Here is an 18,447-nt window from a genome sequence, read left to right on the forward strand (position 1 = left end):
GAACAATGGAGGAGCATTCATTGAGTTGGAAATAAAAAGTATGCCAACTGATCGAACTAAGAATGCTAAGAAACTTTTGTCTTACATAAAGTCAGCATGCCATTTATTCAATTTCTCAGTGATCATATTGGCACTGAAATGGAAGATGATAGAAGGAAGGCCGAAAACCTGAATTCAGCATTTAGAAATTGTTTCACCACAGAAGACTGTAATGTGGTCCCTCCTTTCAGCCACTCCATGAAGGAAGAAATGGGTGAGAGTGAGAGGTTTATGTGATGGTTTATTTCAGATATCATTTTTTCGACAACAGTAATTGATGTAAACTTTTTTTTCAGGCTGGCTTTCCTGCTGGTGTTGTCAATGTTGTCCCAGGCTATGGGCCAACTGCAGGTGCTGCCATTGCTTCACATCCTGACATTGCCAAAGTGGCTTTCACAGGTTCTGTTGTGGTAAGAAAATTGGCAAAGGGAACTAGATATTTACGATGAAGGTAGTTATTAATATCATATTTTGGATGCAATCAGCTTGCTTCTGTGGCAGAAGAGATTCCTGTAGCAAGTACTCCAAAGCGTTAGAAAAAAGTGAAGTGTGTTCTCAGTTTCAAGTAGTGTCATTCCAGCAGATGCATATAAATCTAGCATTATATTACTGATATCAGTTAAAGTTATGGTCATATATTATGAACCTTCTGAAGACCAAAAGCCAGCCACTGTGACCGAGCAGTTCTAGGTGCTTTAGTCCAGAACCACATGACTGCTATGGTCACAGGTTTGAATCCTGCCTCGGGCATGGACGTGTGTGATGTCCTTAGGTTAGTTAGGTCTAAGCAGTTCTAGGTTCTAGGGGACTGACAACCTCAGATGTTAAGTCCCAGAGTGCTCAGAGCCATTTGAACATTTGAAGGCCAAACATTTGCACTGTAGGAGTCAATAAGTGTTTCACATGTAGTAATATTGTGAAAGTCTGCTCACTCTCAGAATGAGATTTTTACTCTGCAGCAGAGTGTGCACTGATATGAAATTTCCTGGCAGATTAAAACTGTGTGCCAGACCAAGACTCGAACTCGGGACCTTTGCCTTTCGCGGGCAAGTGCTCTACCAACTGAACTACCCAAGCATGACTCACGACCCATCCTCACAGCTTTAATTCTGCCAGTACCTCATCTCTTACCTTCCTAACTTCACAGAAGCTCTTCTGTGAACCTGCAGAACTAGCATCGAGTTCGAGTCTCGGTCTGGCACACAGTTTTAATCTGCCATAAAGTTTCTGCTCACTCTGTTCATCCATGAGAACTAGGAGGAGGTAGATTATGATGTCCAGTTTGATTCTGATACAGTTCCACACTGTCATGTAATGATGAAAATACAATCTTACAGAATATAGGATCAGCATTGTGATTCTGTTGAGGACACCCTGCCAGATGGGGCTAAACATGTAATTCTCAGAACAGGTATCCAGTGGAACTGAAGACTTTCTAACTGAAAGAAGTCACTTAATTTTTCATAATAGGAAGACATTGCCAGAAGTGAATGTAACACATACCTTTCCCTCAACTAGGTTATGTGATCATCCTATGTTAAATTGCTCAGGACAGATGCTTAGATAAATAATGACTGTGAATGTTTCCTGTGTGGGAATACCAGTTCTGTAATCAAATGAATATTTATATGTGTTACATTGAAGTTATTTATGCTGAGGGTCAGCTGCTGGTCTGTGTGTTGAACAATGACCCTCTTACATATTTTAACAATTTTCTAACAATGTGATCTTCCTATAAACAACTTCATTATCTATGAATAGCCTCAAAGAGTTAAACATGTTGCTTGTCAGTTCATTAACTGTTGTGTTGTGTATTGTTGTCTTCAGTCCAAAGACTGGTTTTGTGCAGCTCTGCATTACTCTATCCAGTGCAAGCCTCTTCATCTCTGAGTTATTACTGCAGTCTTCTGAATCTGCTTACACTATTTACCTCTTGGTCTCCTTCTATGATTTTCCTTCTCTACCCTTTCCTATTTCGGAATTCCAGTCCCTTATGAACATTAAATTTTCATTCAACAATTTCTTTTATGTCATAATACATTTCCTCTATTCTCCTCCTCATCTGTGGAGCTAGTTGGCACATAAAATTTTATTAATGTGCTCTATGTGGGCTTTGTGTCTATTTATATTGTGTGGCAATTTTTTGATTTAGGAGGAGGAGGAGAGCAAAATGAATGTCACTGGATATGAGTGATAAAATAATAATTATTTAAAAAGATATCAAACTGAGCTATAATTTTAAACATGTCTCTGTCAGTACCAGCGATTGATACAAATCATAATGATAGAGAGATGAATGAGTATCATCTCTATTCAAATTATTTCTTAAATGAAGAGAGTTTTGATACTGTAAAATGAAGAGAGTTTTGATACTGTATCTACTTGAGTCTTTACTTATTTACAGAACGTATTCATTTAATTTGTCTCCAGAGATTCTTTCTAGACACAGCCAACTGAACATTCTTTAATTATATATAGTAGCCAAATTACTATCCATTTATCAAGATGGCAACATACACTGCTGACCATAAAACTGAAGATTTCAATTCAGTTCAATTCAGTTTATTATCATCCATTTTATCATATGCATGATATAATAATTGTCATATAGAAAGAAAGAGAGAGAGAGCATGATTTATATTTTTTACAACTAAGGGAAATAACATTTTGTTAGTTACACTTTACATATTTTGTCTTTTTTTTTACAACTAAGGGAAATAACATTTTGTTAGTTACACTTTACATATTTTGTCTTCTTTTTACATGAAAGATGAGAAAAAAAAATTACAAAGTTTATACAATGAAAAATCCATTAAGGGGAATAACATTTTCTTAATTACACTTAAATATTTTTCTTAATTAAACTTCACATATTTTGTCTTCTATTTACATGCAAGTTGGAAAAAAATGAAGGATTATGCAGAAAAATCAAAAGATGAGCACTATCTGTTTAGATAGCAAAAAAAATTCAGTAACGTTATAGAAACTCTGACCTAAAGTAGCCTCTTTATTTCTTTTTTTTTAATGCTTTTTATTTCTTTTGGTAAGGTGTTGAACATTATTTTGGGTAGATACATCAAACTATTTTTGTACAGGGATTTTGAATGTATGATTCTATGGAAATCGTGCCTGTTTCTGGTCTGATAGTTGTGTACTTCACTGTTTAGAGAAGAGAATTCTTGACTTGACTTTAGGAAACATACTGGTTCATGGATGAATAAACTAGGGAGGATCAAATTTTCAACTCCTTAAAGAGTCCTCTACGTGGATCTCTGTAGGCAACACCCTTCAGAATATGAGTAGCTCTGTTTTGGAGCTTAAAACAACTTTTTGCAAAACCTGTATTCCCCCAAAATATGATACCATATCTTAGATTACTATGAATGTAAGAGTAGTAGGCACGTAGTATTTTTTCAAAATCACAGTTTTCTTTCAGTTTTCTTGATATATAACAGTATTTACTAAGTGTTTTATTCAATAGTTCAACATGTTTTTCCCACCTGAAGTTATTGTTCATCCATACACCGAAACATTTTGTAAACAAAGTTTGTTCTATCAGACATTTCCCAATCTCTACTCTTATGTTATTTTTTGTTCCTTATGTGTGTAAAGTTCATCCAAGTGGATTTTTTGTCATTTATAATTAAGTGATTGTTCTTGAACCATTCTGCTGCCTCATTCATTGGTGAAACTATTTTTTCTTGTAGGTCAGCTCCACTAACTCCCTTACTAAAAAGGCTCGTATCATCTGCGAAAAGTACTGATTCTGCTCTTGTTAGATGGTTAGGAAAATCATTAATGAAAACTAAGAAGAGCAGAGGGCCTCAAACAGAGCCCTGGGGTACACCACAGTTTACTTTCAGATATGTTGAGTAATATTTTGTGCCATTATGTATTATTTCAACACTTTGATATCTGTTGCACAGATACGATTGAAACCAGCTGTATGCTTTTCCATGTACTCCATAGCAGTACAGTTTCTCTAGGAAAATATCATGGCTGATGAGGTCAAATGCCTTGGATACATCTAAAACTATTCCACTGTTTAAGTCCTCATTATCCATTGCAGTTAAAATCTGTTCCAAGAATGATATACAGCTGTTTCTGTAGAGCTGTTTCTCCTGAATCCATTCTGTGCATTGGTTACAATTTTGCATTTGTTTAGGAAACTCAATAGTCTCTCATATATAATCCTCTCAATTACTTTAGCAAAACCTGAAATTTGTGACAATGGTCTATAATTTTGTATGGTATATGGACAGTCTTTTTTATAAAGAGGCTTTACTATTGATTTTTTAAGTGCAGAAGAAGATGTTATGAAGCAATTGTGAAATTTACATAAAGTGTACTACTTGCTTTGGAATGAAACTAATTGGTGTTTTAGGGCAGCCACTCAAAGTAGGAAGGAGTAATGTCACCCTCATTCTGTAAATAAGTAAAGATATCAGAGTGGGTTTTTCATTCAGGAAACACATTTGAATGTTGTTTGTTTGTGAGAAGATCATGTTGTACCCTGTGTAAAAAGGAGAAGTGTGTACCAGTGTGTGTCAGAATTTCACTGTGGTCTATCAAGACTATGGTTCATGGTTTCACAATATTGCTGCTCACATTGGTCAGTACCTCATGACAGGCATACAAATATGGAATCAGCTGTTTCAGGAGGGCTGTACTCAGTGCCATGTAGGATCCTAGCAGCCCCACATGACTAGTGTCCAACAGAACAGAAGACATATTATTTACTTGACCATGCAGAATTGTACAGCTATGTCACATACCATGAACCAGAAAATGGACTTGTTTCAGCATGATGAATAGCCACAAAGACAATGTGACAACATCTGGAGCACCACAAACTTTCAGCACAGTGACCACTGTTGTTGCCCCCCTTGATGGACCCGCAGAGAGAGATGCACTGACAGATAATACAAGAGTGCATGTTGCCTGTGCTGTCCTGACTTACCTCAATATACAGGTTCAACTGCTGCCCTGGTGAGCACAATCTCTAAGTCCCTCACCCATTGAAAGCATTTCATCATGGGTTGCCAAGAGAGTGGCATGCAGTCACTCAATGATGAACTGTGGCATAGAGTTGGAACAGCAGAATGACATACCTATATCTGTCAGACAAGCTCAGTTTGACTCTGAGCCTATCAGGTTAAATTTCATTGTTGCTACCAAAGGTGGCAATTCTGTGTATAGAATTTGCACCCTGTATCCTCCAAAACCACTTACAAATTTAATCATATATTCTTCCTTTTATTCTGTAGATGCTTTATAATAAAATTTCATTATTTTATATCCTTCCAGGTGTTGCAATTTTAATGGCGAGCTCTGTACTTCAGTGTCATTTTGTGAGTCCATCTTATCATGGTCATTGGAGTATTCACACCTTGCCAGCAATGTGAAAGTGTCTTATTTAATTTAATATGTGAATACTATATTTTTATTGGAAGGAGGGCAATATAATCAAAGATAATTATAGGAAAGTGTGATTTTTCATGTCCTTTGCTTCTCAAGAGCCATGAAAGTCAGGCCATATTTTTGTAAATAATTGCCTGTACACAATTCAAAGACAAGACCCTTCTCTCTTTTCTGCAAATATGTTTTGTTTTCCAATTAGTTGTTATTACTGCAGTAAGACAAAAAACTGTTGGCTGTGAGTGAGAATATAATCATTGGTATTGTTGCAGAAAAAATTCAACTGGGACATTTGAACTTTTCTTGGTAAAATCATATATCTTCCTGGTGAATAAATGCCAATTATGAATTTGTAAAGCACTTACCCTCTGGAAGCAATTTATGGGTCTGAGGTTAATGTAGTTGTCAAGGTTACAGGCTGACACTATTATAATGCTCAATAATTTCATGTCCCACCAGTGGTAGAGTTTTGTTCTCTTCCTTCACACTATCAGTCTTTCTCTTAGTAACTACTGTATCTAGACAGCTAGAAACCTACATGGTTGTTGTTGTTGTCCAGAGACTGGTTTGATGCAGCTCTCCATGCTACTCTACCCTGTGCAAGGTTCTTCATCTCCCAGTACCTACTGCAACCTACATCCTTCTGAATCTGTTTAGTGTATTCATCTCTTGGTCTCCCTCTACGATTTTTACCCTCCATGGTGCCCTCCAATGCTAAATTTGTGATCCCTTGATGCCTCAGAATATGCCCTACCAACCAATCCCTTCTTCTAGTCAAGTTGTCCCACAAATTTCTCTTCTCTCCAATTCTATTCAATACCTCCTCATTAGTTATGTGATCTATCCATCTAATCTTCAGCATTCTTCTATTGCACCACATTTCAAAAGCTTCTATTCTATTCTTGTCTAAACTATTTATCATCCACATTTCACTTCCATACACGGTTAAACTCCATACAAATACTTCCTGACACTTAAATCTATACTCGATGTTAACAAATTTCTCTTCTTCGGAAACGCTTTCCTTGCCATTGCCAGTCTACATTTTATATCCTCTCTACTTTGACCATCATCAGTTATTTTGCTCCCCAAATAGCAAAACTCATTTACTACTTTAAGCATCTCATTTTCTAATCTAATTCCCGCAGCATCACCCAATTTAATTTGACTACATTCCATTCTTCTCGTTTTGCTTTTGTTGATGTTCATCTTCTATCCTCCTTCTAAGACACTGTCCATTCAATTCAGCTGCTCTTCCAGGTCCTTTGCTGTCTCTGACAGAATTACAATGTCATCGGCGAACCTCAAAGTTTTTATTTCTTCTCCGTTGATTTTAATTCCAACTCCAAATTTTTCTTTTGTTTCCTTTACTGCTTGCTCAATATACAGATTGAATAACATTGGGGATAGGCTACAACCCTGTCTTACTCCCTTCCCAACCATTGCTTCCCTTACATACCCCTGGACTCTTATAACTGGCATCTGGTTTCTGTACAAATTGTAAATAGCCTTTTGCTCCCTGTATTTTATCCCTGCCACCTTCAGAATTTGAAAGAGAGTATTCCAGCCAACATTGTCAAAAGCTTTCTCTAAGTCTATAAATGCTAGAAACATAGGTTTGGCTTTTCTTAATCTATTTTCTAAGATAAGTCGCAGGGTCAGTATTGCCTCACATGTTCCAATATTTCTAGGGAATCCAAACTGATCTTCCCCAAGGTCGGCTTCTACCAGTTTTTCCAGTCATCTGTAAAGAATTTGTGTTAGTATTTTGCAGCCATGGCTTATTAAACTGATAGTTGGGTAATTTTCACATCTGTCATCACCTGCTTTCTTTGGGATTGGAATTATTATATTCTTCTTTAAGTCGGAGGGTATTTCTCCTGTCTCATACATCTTGCTCACCAGATGGTAGAGTTTTGTTAGGCCTGGCTCTCCCAAGACTGTCAGTAGTTCTAATGGAATGTTGTCTACTCCCGGGGCCTTGTTTTGACTTAGGTCTTTCAGTGCTCTGTCAAACTCTTCACGCAGTATCATATCTCCTATATCATCTTCATCTACATTCTCTTCCATTTCTATAATATTGTCCTCAAGAACATCGCCCTTGTATAGACCCTCTATATACTCCTTCCACCTCCTTCCTGCTTTCCCTTCTTTGGTTGGAACTGGGTTCTCTCTGAGCTCTTGATATTCATACAAGTGGTTCTCTTTCCTCCAAAGGTCTCTTTAATTTTCCTGTAGGCAGTATCTCTCTTACCCCTAGTGATATGTGCCTGTATATCCTTACATTTGTCCTCTAGTCATCCCTGCTTAGCCATTTTGCACTTCCTGTGGATCTCATGTTTGAGACATTTGTATTCCATTTTGCCTGCTTCATTAACTGCATTTTTATATTTTCTCCTTTCATCAATTAAATTCAATATCTCTTCTGGTACCCAAAGATTTCTATTGGCCCTAGTCTTTTTACCTACTTGATCCTCTGCTACCTTCACTATTTTGTCTCTCAAAGCTACCCATTCATCTTCTACTGTATTTCTTTCCCCATTCTTGTCAATCATTCCCTAATGCTCTCCCTGAAGCTCTCTACAACCTCTGGTTCTTTCAGTTTATCCAGGTCCCATCTCCTCAAATTCCCACCTTTTTGCAGTTTCTTCAGTTTTAATCTACAGTTCATAACCAATAGATTGTGGTCAGAGTCCACGTCTGCCCCTCAAATTGTCTTACAATTTAAAACCTGGTTCCTAAATCTCTGTCTTACCATTATATAATCTATCTGACACCTTCTAGTATCTCCAGGCTTCTTCCATGTATACAACCTTCTTTCATGATTCTTGAACCAAGTGTTAGCTATGAGTAAGTTATGCTCTGTGCAAAATTCTACCAGGCAGCTTCCTCTTTCATTTCTTCCCTCCAATCCATATTCACCTACTACATTTCCTTCTCTCCCTTTTCCTACTATCGAATTCCAGTCACCCATGACTATTAAATTTTCACCTCCCTTCAGTATCTGAATAATTTCTTTTGTCTCATCATACATTTCATCAATCTCTTCGCCATCTGCGGAGCTAGTTGGCATATATAGTAAACTTCTACTACTGTGGTAGGTGTGGGCTTTGTATCTATCTTGGCCACAAATACGCGTTCACTATGCTGTTTGTAGAAGCTTACCCCCATTCCTATTTTCCTATTCATTATTAAACCTACTCCTGCATTACCTGTATTTGATTTTGTATTTATAACCCTATATTCACCTGACCAGAATTCTTGTTCCTTCTGCCACCGAACTTCACTAATTCCCACTATATCTAACTTTAACCTATTCATTTCCCTTTTTAAATTTTCTAACCTACCTGCCCGATTAAGGGATCTGACATTCCACGCCCCGATCCAGAGAACGCCAGTTTTCTTTCTCCTGATAACAATGTCCTCCTGAGTAGTCCCACCCGGAGATCTGAATGGGGGACTATTTTACTTCCAGAATATTTTACCCAAGAGGTGCCATCATCATTTAACCATACAGTAAAGCTGCATGCCCTCGGGAAAAATTACGGCTGTGTAGTTTCCCCTCACTTTCAGCTGTTCACAGTACCAGCACAGCAAGGCCATTTTGGTTAGTGTTACAAGGCCAGATCAGGCAATCATCCAGACTGTTGCCCCTGCAACTACTGAAAAGGCTGCTGCTCCTCTTCAGGAACCACACGTTTGTCTGGCCTCTCAACAGATAACCCTCTGTTGTGGTTGCACCTACGGTTGGGCTATCTGTATCGCTGAGGCATGCAAGCCTCCCCACCAACGGCAAGGTTCATGGAGGGGGGGAAGGGGGGGGGGGGGCCTACATGGTAAGAAGCACTAAATGAGTAACAGCATATGACGACCTGAAATGCACATTGTTCTCAACAAATGAGTAAGGAAATGAATTGCACATGTGTAACAGTAAAACATAAATTGAAGTATGGTGTACAGTGATTAGATGGAATAACTTTTGACTGACAGAGTGATAAATCAAAGAAATCTTCCATAATTACTTTCCCTGCTGCATGTGGCCTCACCCTGTCATATCTACCTGCTTCATTTCATATGGTTCTGGTGCAATGTCTACATAATGATTTCTTTGTGCATGTATTTTCATGTTTGTATACATGACACACTTAATCCCATGAGTTGCTTTGGAAACCACTATGCAGAGCAGAGAAATGCAGCTCTAGATTGAGTGAACTTAAATGGCTTGTTCTCTAGTCTTTCCTTGCTCTTGACAAATTCCTAAATCAGTCAAATGACATAGAACTCAGGGTTGACCACTGACAGGCAGATGTTTAATATCTTTATCCACTGAGCACAATAGATTCTCAAAAGGAATTCTTGACTTGGAATGGGGGCATCCACATTCAAGTACAATGCTTTCATAAATTCATTTTAACACATGAATTTAGATAAGAGCTTTAGATTACTCTTTTACAACCATTCAGTAATCAAACCAATATTCCATTAAATGCATGAGTTGCATGGGACTGAATTTATTATTGTGTGACACAGGTTTTCATCACTTACAATCATGGATCTGTTGTATAACTTTCCAACCATGTCCTTTAAACCCTATTAGGTTCTATCTCTGTTATCTTTGCAGGAGCAGACTGTGTCTGATTTCTATCTTTCCAGTCATTTCACTCCTGCACACTTCGTATGAGAGAGCCACTTCCATTTCTTGTTGCATAAAGCATTTTTTAAAATTTCTGTTTTAACATCAAAATAAATATTTTGATAAAAAGTATATTGTTGTGTTAAAAATCTGAGTTTTACATGCAAAGATTATGCTACTCATATAAGAAAAATCTGTTGCTTGCATTTTCAACTTTCCAGTATATCTGCTACTGTTGGAAACTATTTTCTCACATAGAAGACAGGGAGTAGACAGGGATTTTATTCCCCCCATCCTCCCAATTACTCTCTCCCACCCAACCCATTCCCCTGAGTGAAAATAACCAGCTGAAATTTCTTTTGGCTAGAGACAGCATTTCAGTCTGTTGATATTTCTTAAAAATTATTTGACTGTAATTTAGCCAGTACTGAGACATTCAGCAGTTCTCTTTTGTTGTCACTTTATGGAATTACTTACAGCCTGTTGCATTTTGGTCTCAAAATATACACATCCACTTAACTCCAAATCACAAATGATGACAATTCACACAGATGACACATGGGTGGGGTCGACATTGTTGCCAGTTGCAGTCTGTGTGTACATGTTTTGTGCTTGAAGAAAGCATTTTCCTACAAATTATGTCTCTTGCTTGCTTATGTGGACTGTATTGCTTACCACCACCATCAGCAATGACATATCACTACAAATGTAATCAAAATTCACTAAATAACTTCCTACACTCATGTTTAAATGCTGGAATTGACTACAAATTTCACAGCAGAGGACTCAAAACAATGCCAATGATGAGACATATGTTAAATGTTTTATGAAAAACTAGATATCAGCATGGTGACAACTAGTGTCAACCAATGCACTGTTTTGGGAACAAAGAATTTGTAAGCAAACATTACTTAAGGACATAAAAAATGAATTAAATATGAGAAATTAAAAATAATATTTTTAATAGTACACGATTAGAAATTTAATGGTGATGGGCAACATGAGAGATTTTTGTTTTTGCTTTTCACATTGTCCATATGTTTCACCATAACTACAGTCTTTATCAACTATTATTCCAACTAATTTTGTGACCAGATAACACAAAAAAGATACAAGGGAAGCCTTTTGTAATTTGTGCTCAGAGGATTGTCAGCAAAAATATACTTTGGCTTCCACGACTTTTCACTATTTTCCAAAAACAGTGCTTAAGGAAGTTCAACTAGACACACAAAATGAAAGAAAACATTTAAATAATTTTAGTGAGGAGCAATATACAGGGTGATTCAAAAAGAATACCACAACTTTAGGAATTTAAAACTCTGCAATGACAAAAGGCAGAGCTAAGCACTATCTGTCGGTGAATTAAGGGAGCTATAAAGTTTCATTTAGTTGTACATTTGTTCGCTTGAGGTGCTGTTGACTAGGAGTCAGCGTCAGTTGATGCTACGATGGCGACCGCTCAACAGAAAGCTTTTTGTGTTATTGAGTACGGCAGAAGTGAATCGACGACAGTTGTTCAGCGTGCATTTCGAACGAAGTATGGTGTTAAACCTCCTGATAGGTGGTGTATTAAACGTTGGTATAAACAGTTTACAGAGGATGGGTGTTTGTGCAAAGGGAAAAGTTCTGGACGGCCGAGAACGAGTGATGAAAATGTAGCACGCATCCAGCAAGCATTTGTTCGCAGCCCAGGAAAATCGACTCGCAGAGCTAGCAGAGAGCTGCAAATTCCTCAATCAACTGTATGGAGAGTCCTACGAAAAAGGTTAGTTATGAAACCTTATCGTCTGAAATTGGTTCAAGCACTGTCTGCAGCTGATAAGATTAAAAGAATCAATTTCTGTGATTTTATCCTTGCTCAAATGGAAACAGATGAATCTTTCGTTTCAAAGATTGTGTTTAGTAATGAAGCAACTTTCCACACTAATGGGAAAGTCAACCGTCACAATGTCTGTATATGGGGCACTGAGAATCCACAGGAAACAACTCAGTATGAACGTGACTCGCCTAAGGTGAACGTTTTCTGTGCCATTTCAGCCAATAAAGTTTTTGGTCCCTTTTTCTTCGAAGGGGCTACTGTAACTGGACTACAGTATCTGGAGATGTTAGAGAATTGGCTGTTCCCTCAGCTCGAACAAGAAGCACAACAATTCATATTTCAGCAGGATGGAGCGCCACCACATTGGCACTTATCTGTCCATAACTACCTGAACGTCTACTACCCGAGGCGATGGATCGGCTGCCAGGCAGCCCGTGACAGAGCACTTCATCACTGGCCTCCAAGAAGCCCTGATATTACCCCCTGCGATTTTTTCTTATGGGGGTATGTTAAGGATATGGTGTTTCGGCCACCTCTCCCAGCCACTATTGATGATTTGAAATGAGAAATAACAGCAGCTATCCAAACTGTTACGCCTGATATGCTACAGAGAGTGTGGAACGAGTTGGAGTATCGGGTTGATATTGCTCGAGTGTCTGGAGGGGGCCATATTGAACATCTCTGAACTTGTTTTTGAGTGAAAAAAAACTTTTTAAATACTCTTTGTAATGATGTATAACAGAAGGTTATATTATGTTTCTTTCATTAAATACACATTTTTAAAGTTGTGGTATTCTTTTTGAATCACCCTGTATTTATGTCCATTACATGACAATCAACAAGAGAAGCTAAAAAGGGGGTGAAGTCCAATGTCATGAAACTGATAACAGCTAGTAAATGGCAGTTCTAATACTTCATATCTCCAGAAAGCATTGATGTGTGTTTCTCTCATGGTCCAGTGTAAACTTTTAAACTGTTGTGAATGTTCTTTACTAGTGACAGAGCCTCATTGATGTGGATTACAAGACTGATTTTAAATAAAGTGCTTGTGACTTTGTGTCTGTCTGTTTTACATGTGTATGTGTGAGTGTTCTTGAGGGGATGTTGTTATTTTTTGTTGTGAATAAATAAGTAAACTTTCTCATTGACAGTCATATTTAAATATGAAGTGAGGGTGCCTGACTGCACCTGTAAGTGTTGTGCAGTAAAGTTTAAGATTACAATAAATCATAAAAAATAGTGAAATTTTGTTTAGGTTGGAAAATCTATTATGGCAGCAGCAGCACAGTCTAACCTGAAGAAAGTCTCATTGGAGCTGGGTGGTAAAAGTCCTTTGATAATACTTCCCGATGCTGACAGTGAGTAAAGTAAAATATTTACTTTAAATGTGTGTATGTAAGTAAGTAAGATAAAGTTATTTTTATGATTATTTGAATGTTTTACTACTATTTGAAGTATCCTTTCTTTAAGTGTTAGCATGAAGTACATAAATACAGGAAATTGAAATCTCATGTTCTATTTCATTACATTCTGCAGAGGCAGCCTGTTCTTGAACAATCCATGTCCTAAATTTAGACATATTTCTAGCAAATGTATTTATTTTGTTTAATTTTCTAGATGTAATATGAGATCAATCTCATCTTTCACATTCTGCAGTCAATTCAATTTATGGAAAGTTCTTTAGTTGGTATTATTTGACTTGGCTAGATCTACAGTAAAGAGGCTATATCTTGAGCTGATTTTTATTGACATAACAGTTCAAATACCCTTGTGATTGTTGTTCTACATCTCCATCCATACTCGGGCAACCACAGTGAAATGTTTCGCTGAGGATTCTTCCCATTTTGTCAGTTATTAGGGCATCTTTCTGTGCCAATCATGTATGGAGCACAGGAAGAAAAATTGTTTAAATGCCTTTGTTTGCATTGCAATTTGTCTAATTTTGTCTTTGCAGTCACTATGGGAGTGGTATGTATGGGGTTGCAGTATATTCTACGATTCCTCACTTGAACCTGATTTTTGAAACTTTGCATGTAGGCTTTCACAGGTTAGTTTGCGTCCATCTTCAAGTGTTCGCCAGTTCAGTTTTTCAGGATCCCTGTGGAGCTTTCCCATGGCCCAAACAAACATTTGACCATTTATGCTGCCCTCCTTTGTATCCATTCAATATTGCCTTTTAGTTCTGTCTGATACAGGCCCCATACACTTGAGCAGTAGTCTAGTATAGATTATACAAGTGGTTTTTAAACAAACTGCTTTGTAGACTGACTGCATTTCTGTAATATTCTACCACTAAACCAAAGTCTGCACCTGATCTACCAATGTCTGAGCCTATTTGATCATTCTATTTCATTTCTCCACTTACTGCTACAACCAGATGTTTGTATGAGTTGATTGGCCTAGGGATGCTACCGACTACAGGTAAAATGTGCAAATGTCACAACAACTGTTTATTATCAATATAAGAACAGAACTCTGATACAATGTCTGTGGATGAATGTGCACACTATGTAAATACAAACAGAGATATCTCTCCTGATGAATAGGTGACAGAACAGAAGGGGCTGAGGATGACTGATGGTATGATCCAACCTAGCAGTTGGAGTGTGTCCTTGAGGGCAATGGGGTTTCAGGATGTCAGAAATTGGTGGGTGTCAGAGGCATAGCTCAATGACAGTAGTGGTCAATGGGAAAAAGATACTTCTAGGACGTTGGGCATCGGTGGATGTCAGTGACGATGGCTCAGCAATGATAGCTGCTGGTGGGAAAACAATGCTTCTGAGACGTTTGGCATCAGTCGATGTCAGAAAAAATGCATTGATGATGGTAGTTGTCAGTGTGATGATATGCAGCAAGGCATGGCATCCAGTACAGTCCAGTGCAATACATATCACCCCATCTCCCCTTAGTAGGTAGTGCAGCCAGCTCAAATACTGGACACCAGAAGGAGGTGCCCTGGGATTGGAGAGTTGGCAACAACTTGAGTAGGTGTCAGCGGCAGATGAGAGCAACACTCAATCAATGGTGACTAATACAGGTGCAAGGATGCTGATGGACCAATGAGGCATCTGATGTTATTGACAAAATGCTGTCTCAACCAGGAACTTGAAAAACCATAGACAGAAAGGGTTAACATAGATAAAGACCATCTGGTAGCTGGGGATGGTGACAGGGCAAAACCTGGCATTGCCTGATGTTTGCAGCAACATTTCCATGAACACCAAACCCAAAGCACAATGACAGAGAGTTGCAACCTGTGCAGCCAAATGAGGGAGCAACATGGAACAGAAGAGAGAAGTCTTCAGACTGTGAGTGCCCAACACCTGAGGCAGCTGTGAAAGGGGTGATAGTGAGCAGCATCAGGAGCAGTGGAATTGAAGATATTCCTGCAGTTGCCTGAGCCTACACTCAGCAGGGGTGGCTGCAAGTGAGCCAGTAGTGAGCAGCATTGGGAATGACAGAGGTGAAGGCATCTCTGGAAGTGTCTAGCCCAGCACTGGTGCAGGGGTGGCTGTGACTGAGATGGCGGCAAGCAGAGTTGGGGTTGGTGGAGGTGAAAGCATCTCCATAAGTGCCCAGGACAACACCAGAGAAATGACAGGGATGGCTGTACAGGGGTCAAAGGTGTTGGAGGTGGCCACCACAGTGGTGGAGGTGGCGGCAGCAGGTACTACAGACTTCCAAGGAAATGTGCAAGTGCCACAACAACTGTTTATTACTGATGTAAGAACAGAACTCAAATGCAGTGTCTGAAACATATGTCCACACAATGCCAAAAGAAACAGAACTGTCTTTCTGAGACATTTGGCATGGATGTGCCTACTTGATGAAGTAGGGGCTGGCAGAGCAGAAGGGGCCAAGAATGATAGACGGTAGGATCCAACCTGGCACACAGAGTGTGCCCTTGCATACAATGGGCCTCCAGGATATCAGCAGTTGACTATTGTCAGAGGCATAGTTTGAAAATGATAGCAACTGGTAGGACAACAATACTTCTGGGATGTTTGGTGTCAGCAGATGATGGAGGAGATGGAGGAACTGGTTCAGTGATGATAGCTGCTGATGGAATGATGATGCTCCTGGGGCGACGAGCATCAGTGGATGGCGGAGGTGGTGGCTCGACAATGATAGCTGTCAGAAAAACAATGTTCACTGAGGCCTGGTGCATGAGAGCAGAGGATAATGGTCTCACACAGTGTCAGTGATGTGAAGGTGGTGACTGTGATTAGTGGGCTGCTAGTGTGACCAGTGTGAAGCCCACAGTGGTATTGGTCATAGTGTGGTCTGGCAGTGGCCAAAATACTCTACAGTAGAGGGATTCTCACATGGCACGGAGTGGACACACAGCGTGGCTTAAGGATGTGATGTCCTGACTTCAGTGCTCTCCACCAGAATAGTCACAATGCCTATTTGCAAGGCTGGTGCCGCTGGATGATGTGGAGGCTGTGTGAAGGCAAGACACAAACACCCTGAATCATGTGAGGTTAGGCTTGTACACAGTTCAGTGAGCTATGCTGCTGTAAGCTGCTTAGCCATGGTCTCCTGGCAAGGCAGCAGCCCACAATACATGCCTGGAATGTGGTACAGTAGAGTCCCAAACAGATACGATATGATGTGTAAAGTTTCACATATATGAACATTTAAAAAAATTGTCAATCTTTGCACCACTTTGAAAGCTTATGAATATCTAACTGAATGTTTGAGCAATATGGGAGAAGGAAAGTTGCTACTCACCATATAGCGGAGATGCTGAGCTGCGATAGGTACATTAAAAAGATTCACACAATCATAGCTTTTGGCCATTAAGGCCTTTGTCAGCACTAGACACACACACACACACACACACACACACACACACACACACACACACACACACCCGCAAGTGCACCTTGCACACACATCTGCAGTCTGAGAGAGCTGAAACTACACTGCGAGCAGCAGCACCAGTGCATGATGGGAGTGGCGACTGGGTGGGGATAAGGAGGAGGCTGGGGTGGATAAGGGGAGGGATAGTAAGGTGGGAGTGGCAGACAGTGATGTGTTGCAGTTTAGACTGAGGTTAGGAGAGAAGGTGCGGAGGGGGGAGGGGGTAAGTAGTGGAAAGGAGGGAAATAACAATAAAAATAAAAGAAATTAAAAGACTGGGGGTGGCGATAAAATGACGACTGTGTAATGCTGGAATGGGAAAAGGGAGGGAGCGGGATGGGTGAGGACAGTGACTAACAAAGGTTGAGGCCAGGTGGGTTACAGGAACGTAGGATGTATTGCAGGGAAAGTTCCCACCTGCACAATTCAAAAAAGCTGGTGTTGGTGTGAATGATCCATATGGCACAGGCTGTGAAGCAGTCATTGAGATGAGGGGTATCATGTTTGGCAGCGTGTTCAACTACAGGGTAGTCCACCTGGTTTTGGCCACAGTTTTTTGGTGGCTGTTCATGTGGACAGACAGCTTGTTGGTTGTCATGCCTACATAGAATGCAGCACAGTGGTTGCAGCTTAGCTTGTAGATCACATGACTGGTTCACAGGTAGCCCTGCCTTAGATGTGATAGGTAATGTGGTATTCCGCTGTCCACCAAACCTACACAATATACTCATCCATCCTTACACAACCCGTGCTCCCAATCTCTTACCTCATGGCTCATACCCCTGTAATAGACCTAGATGCAAGACCTGTCCCATACATCCTCCTACCACCACCTACTCCAGCCCGGTCACTAACATTACCTGTCACATCAAAGCCAGGGCAACCTGTGAAACCAGTCATGTGATCTACAAGCTAAGCTGCAACCACTGTGCTGCATTCTGTGTAGGCATGACAACCAACAAGCTGAATGAGATTTTCACTCTGCAGTGCAGTGTGCGCTGATATGAAACTTCCTGGCAGATTAAAACTGTGTGCCCGACCGAGACTCGAACTCGGGACCTTTGCCTTTCGCGGGCAAGTGCTCTACCAACTGAGCTACCGAAGCACGACTCACGCCCGGTACTCACAGCTTTACTTCTGCCAGTACCTCGTCTCCTACCTTCCAAACTTTACAGAAGCTCTCCTGCGAACCTTGCAGAACTAGCACTCCTGAAAGAAAGGATATTGCGGAGACATGGCTTAGCCACAGCCTGGGGGATGTTTCCAGAATGAGATTTTCACTCTGCAGCGGAGTGTGCGCTGATATGAAACTTCCTGGCAGATTAAAACTGTGTGCCCGACCGAGACTCGAACTCGGGACCTTTGCCTTTCGCGGGCAAGTGCTCAAGGTAGGAGACGAGGTACTGGCAGAAGTAAAGCTGTGAGTACCGGGCGTGAGTCGTGCTTCGGTAGCTCAGTTGGTAGAGCACTTGCCCGCGAAAGGCAAAGGTCCCGAGTTCGAGTCTCGGTCGGGCACACAGTTTTAATCTGCCAGGAAGTTTCATATCAGCGCACACTCCGCTGCAGAGTGAAAATCTCGTTCTGGAAACATCCCCCAGGCTGTGGCTAAGCCATGTCTCCGCAATATCCTTTCTTTCAGGAGTGCTAGTTCTGCAAGGTTCGCAGGAGAGCT

At 40.1% G+C, this 18,447-nt stretch overlaps 1 protein-coding gene across 1 annotated transcript in view; it reads left to right on the forward strand.

Annotated features, from left to right (window-relative positions):
- LOC126259370 (aldehyde dehydrogenase 1A1-like) overlaps positions 1 to 18,447 on the forward strand; it is a 107,940-nt gene that overhangs the window by 55,228 nt on the left and 34,265 nt on the right. The window contains exons 6-7 of the mRNA XM_049956110.1: positions 336 to 449; positions 13,165 to 13,267. Of these exons, the coding sequence (XP_049812067.1) occupies positions 336 to 449; positions 13,165 to 13,267 (217 nt within the window). The remainder of the gene's footprint in view (positions 1 to 335; positions 450 to 13,164; positions 13,268 to 18,447) is intronic.

This window comes from Schistocerca nitens, chromosome 5 (assembly GCF_023898315.1).
Source record: "Schistocerca nitens isolate TAMUIC-IGC-003100 chromosome 5, iqSchNite1.1, whole genome shotgun sequence".
NCBI classification, from domain to species: Eukaryota; Metazoa; Arthropoda; class Insecta; order Orthoptera; family Acrididae; genus Schistocerca; species Schistocerca nitens.